This window comes from Enhydra lutris, unplaced genomic scaffold (assembly GCF_002288905.1).
Source record: "Enhydra lutris kenyoni isolate GAN:26980312 unplaced genomic scaffold, ASM228890v2 scaffoldscaffold25, whole genome shotgun sequence".
Classification (NCBI taxonomy): domain Eukaryota; kingdom Metazoa; phylum Chordata; class Mammalia; order Carnivora; family Mustelidae; genus Enhydra; species Enhydra lutris.
Window position 1 is genome coordinate 12,480,746 of NW_019154109.1, and position 15,188 is coordinate 12,495,933.

General features: G+C 34.5%; 1 protein-coding gene across 1 annotated transcript in view; it reads right to left on the reverse strand.

Annotated features, from left to right (window-relative positions):
- Positions 1-621: 621 nt before the first annotated feature.
- LOC111151037 (cell division cycle 73) overlaps positions 622-15,188 on the reverse strand; it is a 114,087-nt gene continuing 99,520 nt past the window's right edge. The window contains exons 14-17 of the mRNA XM_022508754.1: positions 12,622-12,783; positions 8,719-8,819; positions 2,884-3,025; positions 622-1,970 (exon numbers count right to left, since the gene is read on the reverse strand). Coding sequence (XP_022364462.1) covers positions 1,934-1,970; positions 2,884-3,025; positions 8,719-8,819; positions 12,622-12,783 — 442 coding nt within the window. The 3' untranslated portion in view covers positions 622-1,933. The remainder of the gene's footprint in view (positions 1,971-2,883; positions 3,026-8,718; positions 8,820-12,621; positions 12,784-15,188) is intronic.

A 15,188-nucleotide genomic window follows, 5' to 3' on the forward strand; every position in this document is an offset into this window, starting at 1 on the left:
GTTCCCAATTTTAACCACACTCTGTATCAAGTAAATTTCATATATGACATAAGTATAAATACTAAAAATCTTTATAGAAAGGTAGTTCTTGTCCACTTGTAGTAGTCTTAAGTAATCTTACATTAAAATATCACAGATTCCAGTCCTCGACGATTTCATCATGGAGAATGTTTATACAATACATAATTTATTTTGAAAACAGTTTATATGCTGAGAAATTCTAAAGTGAACAAATTTGAGTTCTCTTTTGTTTTCAAGAGAGGATGCAAAGAAAGGAAGGAAGGGGGTAGAATCTGTTCAAACCTTATAAATATTCTACAATCTAATAATTTAAAATGTTGACTGCTTTTCTTAAGAACCATTTATTCCACATGAATAAATACTTTTTCTATTTACTATTGGTATGGACTTTGGTGACTACTTTAAAAATAAATAATAAGTGCTTCTCATTTATATGATAGCATTACATTTCAAAATGAGGCTAGGTAATGTCAGCATAACATAAGAAGGAGCTAGATGTTTACCAAAAATATATATATATATTTTGTCATATATATATATATATATATATATACACACACATATACACACACATACACACACACACACACACACACACACCCCTAAGAGAGATCACTGCGGGGGGGGGGGGATGGAGGAAAAAAATGACACTAGATGAATGATCAGCAAGGATTCTCACGGCAAAAACTCTTTAAGGGAGTAGAGGTTCCAAGTTGATTTTAGGTAATAAACGGTGAAATCAAGACTCAAGGAAAATGCTCATTCATTTGTATCTTGGATGCAATACTCTAAAGTAGAGAAGTAGTAAAATATTTTACTAAGTTAAAATATAGGTTTTATATTTTATACGATATTGAACACACACATAAAAATACCAGTGTTTTTATCTTGTTTCTGTTCAGACAATTAAGCAAATGTGTTCTTTGGTGTCTGGGGGAGTTTATCAATATTTAGGGATAATGGAAGATAAGAACTCCAAGATCAACATGCCTAGAAATAGAAGACTCAAAATCCTATGTCATACATATAACGTAAGAATCAAAGGTGAACTTATGAGAAAAGATAAGAAGGTTAAAGTTACATTGCAGTAGAACTAATACATTTCCTTCCCCCAAACATACTCTGTCTTCCAAAATAAAAAGTACTATAGCCTATCAGGTTTTTAATCTGTGTTTTGAGATTTTTCAAGTGGAAAGATATCACAGATAGAAATATATCATTCTAAGTTTTAAAATCACCAAAGTCAGTGAGAAGAATGTACATTCATTAAATGTATTCATTTTAAAAGTGAAGAAGTCTTGAAAAGGCTGAACAGTTCAACCAGCTGAAGAATTGTTCTTGATTTTTCATTATTCTTTTTTAAGTAAAGAATAAGTATAGGTATAGTATACATACAGTTGACATTCTGATTCATTCAAAATAGTCACATCCCTTTGCTAGTTTTCGAAGTTTCAGAGACTAAAATTTAATACCATTCATAACACAGTATTTTCAGTAAAAGGAATTATAGAGCAATGAAAAATCAGAAGCAAGATGGCCTAGAGAGCCTTATAACCTCTAAATATACACACATTTTATAACCTGTATTTATTTTCTAAAGAAACAAATTTTAAGTAATGCTAATTTAACCAATGGAGAAAAAACTTCTATCAAAATATACAATTTCCATTACAGTCTAGAAGGCTAATATTAAAAAAATAGTTGTAAGCCAAAAAGTTTGCTTATATGGATGACAAGCATCATCCCCTTGAAGCATAAAGCATCAAATAAGGTCTTATAAAAAGATCGATCTGTGACCTTCTTCATTCGTAAATTCTTGATAAATTCATAAAGCTTGAGTCTCAGTCTTTAGGTCAAGGTATATCCATGCTTCTTAATCCAGATCTCCAGAAAAAGAGAAACCAAGTAAAATTCAGAATCTCAAGTGGGATTTATGCTTTACCATGTACCTGAAAAATAATATTATAATAGGTTATAATGATTACAAGAATGGTAGAATTTTTAGAATATTACATGTAAAAATAAGTTAACATTTTTTTAAACTTAAAATTCAAAAGTGAACAGGATGTTTTTTGTTTTCTAAAAGACTGGAAACCTGATACTACACTTTGGAAATACAGAATAAGAACTTCTGAAGCCAGAAGAAACATTCTTCTTATTAAATTCTATAATCTCAGAGCTTCTGGCTAGAATAACAAGTGTTTCTCTTTAATATATTATCAATTATAATCACTGGGTTACTTCAGTCATCTCTGACTTTGGAAAACCCTTAATATTCGGCAAGAGACTTATACCAAGAAAGAGGAAGATTTTAAAGAGCACCTCAATGAGAATAAATTCAATGGTATTGTGATCATATGCTATTCTTAAATTTTCCGATTGTTAAAAGGGTTTTAAGAATCCTATGTATAATAGTAATTAAAATGAATTCAAAACTGAATTCCTTTCACAAGCTACCCATAACAAATCCAGTCAGTGACCTTTTGATGCAAAACAAAAACAAAAACAAAACTATAGGGATCACTTAATCTAAGCCCCTTGGACAGACAGAAAACAAGGTTCAGAAAGGTCACAGTTCATTAGAGCCAGATCACAAAATCAGAACTAAAATCTAGGTCTTCTGACTCAGAATCTACTGTTCTTTCTATCCAGGTATATACCCTTTCTCCATCTGTTTCTAAAATCAATATAACAAAGATATTTGTTAATTATCTACTGGAGATCAGCATCAAATCAGACAATGTTTGAAAAGGGGAATTGAGGGATATGTTCACATACTTTAATGAACTTAAAATCTAACTGAGGAGAAAGGAAAATTACTAAAATAAAGCAGAAATAAGTGCATTTTAGGATCAGAATTACCTATCCAATGTTTCCCAGAACCGTAAGAAAACTGGTCTATCCAAATGACGTTTGTGATAGCTGAGTTCTAATACTGTTACATCCCATTTCTGAACGTTTGGATCTAGACGAACTTCATCATATTTGAGATGGAAGGCTTTAACTATATGGGGGGAAATAATATTTTTTATTCAAACTGCAATCAAAATTATAAAAATATTTTACAAAAGAATAAAAATAGCCAATACAGACATTAACCAAAAAACTAAACAAAACAAAAAACTTTAAAAAAAAAAATCAAACTTTCTTCAACCAAATGAAGCTACATTATAACCAAAGTGATCTTTGAAATAGATGCTAATAAGTACTGTGACATCCTCAAAAACATTCAATTCAACAACTATCTATTGAGGGTTTATACATGCCAGCCACTGGGACTGAAATGAGGAATATGGCAGGATAAAATGCATATGGTCTGATGAAAGTTAAGAAGAAGCACCTATTCAAACACAGTATGATAAAGGTGTAGTATATCACAGAAACATAAAAGAGTACCTTGCCCAGACCATGGAATTCAGAGACGGCTTACACAGGTAATGATCTCTAATCTAAGATCTACAGGTTGAGTAAGATTAGGCAAACACATAACAAAAGTGACCAAGGTAGCCAAGAACATGCTCAAGGAGAAAATGGTTTCAGCTAGGAACTAAAGAAAATTAACGGAACTCCATCATACAAAGTAATGTAAAAAATGAGTAAAAGGTAAGACCACAGATTCAGAACAATTTTGGCCATGTAGGTCATATTAAGGGGCATGGACTTTTATCTAAGAGATAGGGAGAAATCACTTCCAAGTGTTTAGCAGCAACTACTGATATAATTTAGTAACCTAGAGAAGACATTTGCTCAACTTGGGAGAAGATATATGTCTGGCAAGAAAAAGATTCAAGAAATAATTAAGGAGTAAGAACTAATGGAACTTGGTAAGAAATTATGAAAAGGGAAAAAGAAAAATTTGGAAAGCCTTGTGAGAACGTTACCTAGAAGTAGATAATTAAAGGATATAAAGAGTGAGTCTAGCAAAGGCCCTTAAGAGGATTTCAGGCTTACAGAACAGCTGGTAGAGATTCTAAAATGAAAGCAAGCTTGGCATACTCTATAAACAAGTATAACTTCTTTTGCAGGCAATGTCCTATACGTAGAATTTGGCTATGGCTAAAAATATGAATTTATTCCATATATGATAGTAAGCCACTAGAAAGTTTACAGTTAGAAGGTGAAATTATCTGGTTTTCATTTTTAATAGTTAATTCTGGGTGTTGGGCAAATAAAAGACTCTAGGGCAAAACCTCCCAAGTAGTGTATATTGCAGAAGGGTTAACAAATGGACCATCAAGTAAGTATTACTTTCAATCTTTCTCTCTCCCTGATCATCCAGTTGAACCATCCCGGCTAGGTTACTGTGCAATCAGTTTAACAGCAGTGAAGTTTTTTTTGTTTGTTTGTTTGTTTTTTAAAGATTTTATTTATTTATTTGACAGAGAGAGATCACAAGTAGACAGAGAGGCAGGCAGAGACAGAGAGAGAGAGGGAAGCAGGCTCCCTGCTGAGCAAAGAGCCCGATGCGGGGCTCGATACCAGGACCCTGAGATCATGACCCGAGCCGAAGGCAGCGGCTTAACCCACTGAGCCACCCAGGCGCCCCAGCAGTGAAGTTTTTGTTTTACACATACACATGTAAGATGTTTAGCTTTCCTTTCAATTTACCTTTTTTCTAACATGTAAGATATAATTGTTACTATCATCAACATCTAATATTAGAGTCTCTAAAGATACAAATGATAGACTTTGTTACAATTTTTTTGATAGCTACTTTATAGATTATTTGTTCCACACTGCTTGTTGGCCTACTAGCTTTCGATGCTAACAATGAATCAAATTCTTTTTTGTTTGTTTTAAGATTTTATTAAAAAAAAAAAAAAGAGTTTATTTATTTATTTGACAGAGAGTGAGAGAGATCACAAGTAGGCAGAGCGTTAGGCAGAGCGTCAGGCAGAGGGCGAAGGAGAAGCAGACTCTCTGCTAAGCAGAGAGGTCAAAGCAGGGCTTGATCCCAGGACCCTGGAATCATGACCTGAGCTGAAGGCAGATAGAGCTTAACCAACTGAGCCACTCAGGTGCCCCCAAAGTATAATTCTTGATGGAAATCCAAAATGAATCATTTGTGCGCACAAAAAGAAACATATAAACATTACTTCTGAATTATTATGCTTTTATATAATTAAAGATCCCCTCGACACATTATTCATTTTGAATTTAATTCAATGTAATGTAATGTAATCCAATGTAATGAATTTAAACTGAATCATTAAAAGGGCTATATATTATAGCTTCAGAAAACCCATTTTCAAAATATTTACAAGTATAAAAAATCTTAATTTTTAAAATTTTTAAATTAAATAAAGTCAACATTTCAATACTTCCTATTTTCCTTACTACATGTTTCACTTTAATTTTCGCAATAGGATATACTTTAAATCATTCTTTTAAAAAATATTCATCTATCTATCTATTTATTTAGAGATGGGAGGTACCGGGGCAGAAGAAGAGAGAAAATCTTAAGCAGACTCCCAGGTGAGTGAGGAGCCTGATACAGGTCTCAATCTCACGACCCTGAGATGAACTGGGCCGACATCAAGAGTTAGAAGCTCAACCAACCAAATGAGCCCCTAAATCATTCTTTTTTTTGAAGATTTTATTTATTTAGCTGAGAGAGAGAATACAAGTGCACAAGCCAGGGAGGAGGCAGAGGGAGAGGAACAAGTATAGACTCCCTGCTCAGGAAGGAGCTCGACGCACGGCTCAGTTCCAGAACTCCAGGAAAATGACCTGAGCCAAAGGCAGACCGTTAACTGACTGAACCACCCAGATGCCCATCATTCTTAAAAATATATGTTATATTTTTAAAAAATGATTTATCTAAAGTTATAAAAGCCTACCATCCCCTACTCCCTAATTTTAATAGATTTAGTTTATATAGTATGTATTTTTCCACTAGAATAGACAACTTTTAAAATGTAAGGTGAAACATGAAAGTCCAAAAAGTTTAAATCACAAATGAGAAAGCATAAGGTTTCTCTAATCATACAAGGTATTTTATTAGTATGAAGGAATGGTGGCAAGCAAACTTACACTACGACATCACTATAAAACATCTTTCTTATTCAGAGAAAGACTTTTAGTTTTTAATACTCAGCAAAAAATGGAACAAATGAAGTTCTTTTATAAGGAAGCCAGTCATTTATCTGGTGGCACAATGAATAATAAAGCAAAATGCTTCACACAATTCAGAATTGTTCATTTTTGGCAAACTGCATGAATCTCGTTGACATTATTTTACAGAAACAAGGAAGTAAAGAAAATAGACAATGCTCCTGAATAATATTTAGTAGCACAATGATGGCATGTCAGATAACAGAGGGGCAACATAATTATACAGTACTTATAGATTACATCAATAGATTACTCATGAAAAAAAATCTCAATGGATACTAGCATTTTTATACAAATCAATACTTAATATCTTTTCTAAAATTTTGTATTCTATTGTGCATTGTGAAGAAAACAGAGGTTTGGTTTTTTTTTACCAGGGCCCATACAGGTGCTCCTAAATACCTTCAGTTTCCCCCCGGCTATAGAGATGCTAGTATTTTCTATGTGTGTTATAGGGGAAAGGGTGTAAACCTAGAAAAGGCAGAGTTTTAAAAAGCAAGGAGACAATATATTCTAAGCTAAGAGACAATATATTCCTAAATTTCTGGCTAAGGTAAGTTACAAAAGAAAACTAACTGAGAAAAAGAAACAGTCTGGGAATGAGGAAGAGTACAAGACAATTCCTTTGGAACAGGTTGAGTGTGATGTACCAACAGGACCTCATAGAGGAGATATCTCATAATTAGTGAGATATACAGACCCAGAATATAAGGCTAGAGACTTAACTTAGAATAAGGGGAGGGTTATAAATGGTAATTGAAAGCTATCAGACCTCCTTGAGAGAGTTATCTATAATAAAGGAGAAGAGAAACAAGACATAAACAGGTAGCTGAAAGCCAGAGGACAAGTAGCTGGAGAATCTGAGAAAGAGTAACAAATCCCTGGAAAAGAACATTTTAAAAAAGAAGAAATGAGTGAAGAGAATCAAATTCTGATAAGGAGGTCAAAAGTATCTAATATTTGGGTCCCTGATAAGTTTGGTGAAAATAGTTTAGTAAAGAGCAAGAGAGCCAAACAGCAAACTAAGAACTGAATAAAAAATTAGTATAGACAATTCAAAAGTTTCATAAAAGGAAAAAGAGGAGCTAGAGTTGAGGTCAAGAGAAAGGGTTTTAAGATGGAAGGGGCAAGAGTACTTTCATTTTAAATGCTGATACAAAGTATTCATTAAGGAAGGAAAACTGAAAACGAAGAATAATTTATGGAAGAAAATCATAATTTGTAACTGTATAAAAAAGTCTCATCTAAATTTCGTTAAGACTACGAATCTGGACAAAACAATTACAATATCATTACATTCTGAATGAAATTTAGGCAGCATTTACATCTTGAAGACAGTATAATTTTTTTTTTCTTGTTACAACACTATTCAAAAAGGCAAACAAGTAGGTAAGACATTCGTGTTCATGGACATTTTACTTTTATTAAAATTCCCATTTTCTCTATCTTTAACTTTCTACTTAACACTGCGCGTTATTCAACTTTCAGGAATAACATAAAAATCTATCACAATATTAGTTATATTAGAATCACTTTCTAAAATGAATTAAAGTAGAGGAGAATAAATGATTAAAACTTCCAAGCTTGGGGAGTTTCCATCTTGGAAGAATGGTGGTAACCACTAAGCAAGCTGAAGTTGCTTTAAAAAAAAAAATAAAGGCTGGATTTTACAGTAGTACAATCTATATTCATAATAACTGAAGTTGTCATTTCTAATAAACATACTTGTTTTGTAAGAATGCTTTTTAAAAAACAATTTTACTATGGTACTAACTTAACTGGGTACTCGAATTAAATAATAATTGGAGTATCTCTACTGTAAAAACCAGACTAAATTAGTCTATGTTTAGTGTATCTAACTATACCAATATACCAATAGATACAAGCCACATGAAACATTCATTTAACAGATATCTACTGAATGCTTCCCCTGTGCCAGGCACTCTTCTGTGGTAACAATTCAAGGGTAAACAAGGCAGAAAAGGCTCCTCCCACCAAGGAACTTGGCCTTACAGACAGGGAAGACTTACAATAAAGATATAAATAATATCAAACAACAGTAAGTACTATCATGAAAATAGAAGAGCTTGAAGAGTAACTGGAAGGAAGTAATGGCTGTTTCCAGGTTGGCCAGAGAAGGATTCTCAGGAGAAAATACTTGAACTTAGACTTGAATGAAAAGAAAAAGCCAAACATGTTACAATCATTCCAGACAATGGAAATAGCTGGTAAAAGTCATATGGTACTTTAAGTTCTAGCTACACATGTTCAGCAAAAGTCAACCCATTTAAAACTGGTCATCAATTTTAATAAAAATGTGTGGATGTAAAAAATATTAATGCTTTTTAAGTAACCTAATATAGGGAATGGGAGATAATTCACTTTTAAATATAAGTACACACAAAAATATTAATGTTCAAAAAAAGACTTTAAAAATATTTCACTGGTGTTTAAAAATTAGCATATGTTAATGGAATCATCTGATATACACATCATATATGCATAGCCATAGATGGCTTTCTCTTATATAAAAGCAAGACCATTTCTATATTGGATAAGCAGTAAAAATAAAGAGAATCTTACTTTTAGCAAATATGTCAACTGGTGATCCATCAGGCAAAAGCCATGGCCAACCTTTGAACTGCCATGCAGGACCCTGCACAAAAACTGCTACAACCCGATCCCTATAAATACAAAAGGGGCAGGGTTAGAGCTCCAGGGTTGAGACAATACCTCAAACAAGAACTCTGATTACTATAAATCCTTAAGGAAAGGATTCAATTACTCATGTGATATAATCTACTGTCAACAAATCTGTGAGGCAAATTAGATAACTCTTTGTTATAACGCTATCATTAGAGCACACTAATGATTGCTGCACTTCCATGCATCTGTTTTTGCACCTAAGTCTTTCAAACATAATTACACACACAATTCTTATAAGCAATCTTTTTAACCTTTTGACCTGCTGTTCTACTAGAATAAAGGTCCACTTTTCCAATGCAATGGGAAACAAGAGTTGATATATTAACTGAAAAAGTTGGTTTTAAAAAGAAATCATCTAGGGGCACCTGGGAGGCTCAGTGGGTTAAGCCTCTGCCTTTGGCTCAGGTCATGCAGGATCCTGGGATCTAGTCCCACATTGGGCTTCCTGCTGAGCAGGGAGCCTGCTTCCCCTGCTTGTGCTCTTTACTTCTCTCATTGTCTGTCAAATAAATAAATTAAAAAAAAAAGTCATCTAAAATTCAAATACGTTTTAAATACTTTAATTTAAAAACATTATAAATTATAGTAACTCACCAACCATTTTATAAAGCCCCCAAGGCCTTATTTTTGAGTTCTGATTATTTGGAAAGTAATCTTGAGTATAAAAACCATCAGACTTTAATTTTTCCAATTGTTTACATTTCACTCACCTAAATTCTATTGGCATTTTCTTTTCTTTTTTTTTTAAGTAGGCCCCATGCCCAGTGTGGAGCCCAACATGGTAGGTACTTAAACTCACAACTCTGATATCAAGACCTGAGCAGAGACCAAGAGACTGAGCCACTCAGGCACCCCATTAGCATTTTTTTTTTTTTTTAAGATTTTATTTATTTGACAGAGATCACAAGTAGGCAGAGAGGCAGGTAGAGAGAGAAAGGGAAGCAGGCTCCTCGCTGAGCAGAGAGCCCCATGCGGGGCTCGATCCCAGGACCCTAAGATCATGACCTGAGCTGAAGGCAGAGGCTTTAATCCACTGAGCCACCCAGGCGCCCCTCCCTATTAGTATTTTTTTTTTTAAAGATTTTATTTATTTCTTTGTCAGAGAGAGAGAGAGGGAGAGAGAGCAAGCACAGGCAGACAGAATGGCAGGCAGAGGCAGAGGGAGAAGCAGGCTCCCCGATGAGCAAGAAGACCGATGTGGGACTCGATCCCAGGACGCTGGGATCATGACCTGAGCCGAAGGCAGCTGCTTAACCAACTGAGCCACCCAGGCGTCCCTCTATTAGCAATTTTTTTTTTAAAGATTTTATTTATTTATTTGACAGAGATCACAAGTAGGCAGAGAGGCAGGCAGAGAGAAAGGAGGAAGCAGGCTCCCTGCTGAGCGGAGAGCCCAATGTGGGACTCAATCCCGGCACCCTGGGATCATGACCTGAGCCTAAGGCAGAGGCTTTAACCCACTGAGCCATCCAGGCGCCCCCCCTATTAGCATTTTTTAAAGTAACTTATCTTCTCAACCATTCAACTGTTTTCCTAAAAAGAACAAATCCTTCTCTAGGCCCTCATTATTTCATTAGCTCAGAAAATATTTATTTAAATTGAAAAATTAAATGTATAAAAACCATAGACAGTTTAAGCCTAGAACTAAAATGAGAATAAAACTATAATATAAACAATAATAGTTAACATTAATTAAGATGTACTATGAGCATTCACTATGTGCCAGTCCTGTTCTAAGCACCTCACACAGTACATATGTTAATACACCGAATCTTCCAAACGATCCAATGAGGTGAGTACTATTATTACCACCATTTTACAGATGAGGAAATAGAAGTATATAGACAGTCCATTAGTCAGAAGAGAAATGGAGGGAAGAAGAGGAGTGAGGAGGAGAAAGACGGAATGATTACTCTTGTGCACTGGTTATGATATACTGTTCCTGTGTGAGGACTGAGAAATCATGAGAACAGCCATCTCAGTACCATAATGGAAATAGTTTTAACCTCACAATTCCCTGAAATGGTCTTAGGAATGCTCAGAGGTTAGCAGATGATACTCTGATAACCAAAAGCATCAGAAGATAGAACCAACAAAGCATTAAGCCAGGGTTATCTTCTATTCAAGTAAAAGACCTATAGCAACCATTCAAGTTACTATGAAAAACCACAGCTTAAAATTCTTAACCTACGCAAAATCTCTAAGGCTAACATTAAATCTTAAAAAATTTCCTCCTTGCTTAGGACATATGGTCCATAGTGCAGAAACTATCTTTGGTAATAGAGCACACTATTAAATGGCCTCTTAATTTCATGACATAGCTTGTGCCATACAATAGCTGAAACCCCAAGGCACCTGCCGTACTAAAGGAAACTTGCTGGAGAGACATCACCTAGATCCTGCTGGGTTTCACAGGGTTAAGAGGTAAGCAGGATAATAGAAATACTACTCTCAGTGAGTTCTTAAAAAGACAATTAACAGAGAAAGAAAGAAGTTAAGGAAAATATTATTCCTAAGTTATGAAATTAATAATTAGGGACCTAGCTCATAAATAAGAGCAATGTTTTGTAGCATGGTGACAGCACCTGTACACACTGTATTTTTTCTGCAAATAACCGCAAACTTACAAATGGTGTAACTTTTCTTCTTCCTACAATTTTTAAAGTCGGTATCTGAAATTCTCATCTTACTTCACATAATAAAATTTTTTTTAAGATTTTATTTATTTATTTGAGAGAGAGAGAGAGAGAGAGCATGAGAGGGGAGAAGGTCAGAGGGAGAAGCAGACTCCCCGTGGAGCTGGGAGCCTGATGCGGGACTCCATCCAGGGACTCCAGGATCATGACCTGAGCCGAAGGCAGTTGCTTAACCAACTGAGCCACCCAGGTGGCTAAATTTTTAACATAAATTTTTAAATTTTTTTTAATTTTTAAATTTTTAACATATTTATACTCTGAATGCCCTGACTTCCTAATGTGTGAAGACTAATGAGTACTTCAAAGGTAAACCAGATAATTCATCAATGTGTTGTATTCTCTATGTCACAGAGATGCACTCTCAAACTCTATATTTTTATTCCAGCTTAGATTAATAAAAAATTTAAGATAATTCACATATCTGAGTTTATAGGCACTCTATTATAAATAGTTTAATATTCTTTAAAGGACAATTTAATGCAATCAAAGAGCTAAACCAGAGTAATCATGTTATTCTTTTCATTAAATTATTCCCTACAATAAAAGTAACAATTCTTTCATTTATCATTTCTTACCCAAAAATGTGAATTCTCCAAATCAAAAATCTGAAACTATAGCTCTTGAAACAACATTAGTCTATTCGGAAATTTTGCTCAAAAGATTGACTCAGAAAAAATAAACAGTAAAAAGAATTTTTACTAAATTTTCCAGAAGTTAGTGAGGGCACACAAGTGGTAGGGAAGAAGCAAAGGGACAAGCAGACTTCTCACTGAGTGGGGAGCCTGACAAGGACCCAATCCCAGGACCCTGAGATCATAACCCAAGCTGAAGTCAGATGCTTAACCAACTGAGCCACCCAGGACCCCTGAAGTTAGTGTTTCTTTTAAGTAAAAAATAAAGTTTAGCTATCCAAAATACATTTTTATTTAGGTATTATTAAAATGTGAACATTATTAATGACCAACTTAGACATTAACACGGTTTTTAGGGATAGTTTCTCTATTTAGAACTCATGACAAAATTTGATACTTTTTAATTATACAAAAAAGATCAAGGACTACAATAAAAGTATAGATCATCTTACCAGTCTTGAGGCATAAGTTTAAGGGGCTGGTCTACTACTCTATAAGGAACTGTGACACTAATTGCAGTGCCCCCTGGTTGCATCTGATCTTTTCTTCTCTGTATTAAAGTTTCATTTTCTCGTTGGCAGCCTTGTTTCTTCTTTTCATCTGATGGAACAAATCTTTGAAAAAACAGAGATGAGAAAAGGTCAAATGTTTCAATGTGATGCAAAAAGGAAAATACATTATATTGAAAATTTTAAACCAAACCTTTTTTTTTTTTTTTTAATGAACCTGCTCTGCATGTACAGATCACAATGTATGGAGAGTATAATCTTTCCTTTCCACGAGAGTACTCAGCTCACATAGGCCATAAATTGCTGTATATGTCTGTATCTGTGTCTCTCACACACAGGCACACACAATTTATATTCATTCATCTAGCACTTAGCATTTTCCAATGTTACATAAAAGACCATACTAATCCTTGATTTTTCAAATGCTAGTAGAAAGAAATTTTATTATAAATCAAAACATCACTTGAAGTGATGATATGGCCTCTTCACGGATAGGTGACTTAGTGCAAGAGCCTCACAAAACACCCCTTTTCATGGATTATGACTTAGCAAAATTAGAAAATGCTATCTAATTTCAGGGTTGCTTTGCAAATTTTCAAGGAGGAATTAAATAAGTGTATGCCAAATTGTCTTAGTATAAACACTGCTAGTAATTTTGTAAATTACCAACTCTGCCATGGGATTCAATTCTCTACTGTATTAACAGTAGATATTCTCAAAAATAATTTAGCAATGTGCAGGGCTGTTGCCAGCTCTAGATTGTTGGTGTTCACAAAGCATTTCCAAACGGTCTTCTTTTAAAAAAACATGCATACTCCAGATACACACTCTGTTGGCCTATTTTATTAGCTATGGTCTGGCACTGCCAATTAAATAGGGGCAATGCAATCGTTACATTGAGACTCATTCCCCTTCTAAAGTTTAAGGCAAATAAATGGGGGTAGAGGGGATGCACAAGAGCTTGCACTTGGTAGAGTCCTTTGAAAACTTTCAATATCACATGCTAAATTCATCATTAGTAATACTAGTCTTGTACTCATGGAAGTTTTTAATAGATGTGATTGTGATAAATGGAACTTCATTTTTTTTTGACAATTTTATTTATTTATTTGACAGAGAGAGAAAGATCACCAAGTAGGCAGAGAGGCAGGCAGAGAGAGAGGAGGAAGCAGGCTCCCCGCCGAGCAGAGAGCAGGATGTGGGCCTCGATCCCAGGACCCTGAGACCGACCATGACCTGAGCTGAAGGCAGAGGCTTAACCCACTGAGCCACCCAGGCGCCCTGGAACTTCATTTCTGAGCTGTTTTCATATCCATATCAGAATCTGATAGAAAAGTTAAGATTTCCTTATCATTTAAAAACTTCCTCCAGATAATCATTTTACTCCCTATGGATTTTGGTTATTTATTAATCAAGCCCACTTAGAAAATGCCAAATATAATAGTAACACTGAATAATTAAACACTTTAAAATTGACATGCACTGTTGGAAACAGTTTTCATATATAACTACAACAAAAATGTATCGACTTAACAGTAATATATTGCGCTAGTTACACAATATACACAGTTGTACAAAACACACGGTCACTGTCCTCTTGAAGCTTACATTCCAAAACAAAGTGGTCTCACTGCCAAGAGAAAGATGCTTTATCTCAGTCTACTTCTAGATGGGATTAAAATGTTTATATTCTTAAATATAATATTGCATCTCACTCTTGCAGCTTTTGAAATTTTAAATGTAAAAATATAAAATTACGCAAAATTACTTATCATCTTTAATGAATCATAATAAACATACAAATGAGTGATCTATAATATCCAAATTTAAAAAGTCTAATAAACATCTATTCAACTTCTAATGCATTAAGAAATGAGTTACATAGCATTTGCATGTTCACATATTTGTTGATAGAAGTTTCAACAAAGTTCTGAGTCATTAACATGGTTCTTTAACTATCATCTTATAATTTTTAGATGTTCTAGTATTTTAATTTCTGAATATATCTACGTCTTTAGAATGTAAGCCTTCACTGTAGTAAAATGCAGCTGTTTTCCAAAATGTTTTTCAGCCTTGATTTCATGTGGTAACATAAGGAGAGATCTTCTATCCTACTCTCCTAAGGTTAAAGTTAGAATAACAATGTAGACTTCCCCAAGCAGAGTCAATCATCAGATGGTTTCACTTACTTGTGGAGCATAAGGAGTAACTGCGGAGGACATTGGCAGATGGAGAGGGAAAGTGATTTGGGGGAAATCGGAGCGGGAGACAAACCATGAGAGACTGTGGACTCTGAGAAACAAACTGAGGGTTTTAGAGGGGAGGGGGGTAAGGGGGTTAGGTGAGCCTTGGTGGTGGTTATTATGGAGGGCACATATTGCATGGAGCACTGGGTGTGGTACATAAACAATGAATGCTGGAACACTGAAAAGAAATAAAATAAAATAAAATGGAGGAAAACAACAACCACCACCACCAACCAACCAAAACAACAACCAAAAGCAAAAAAC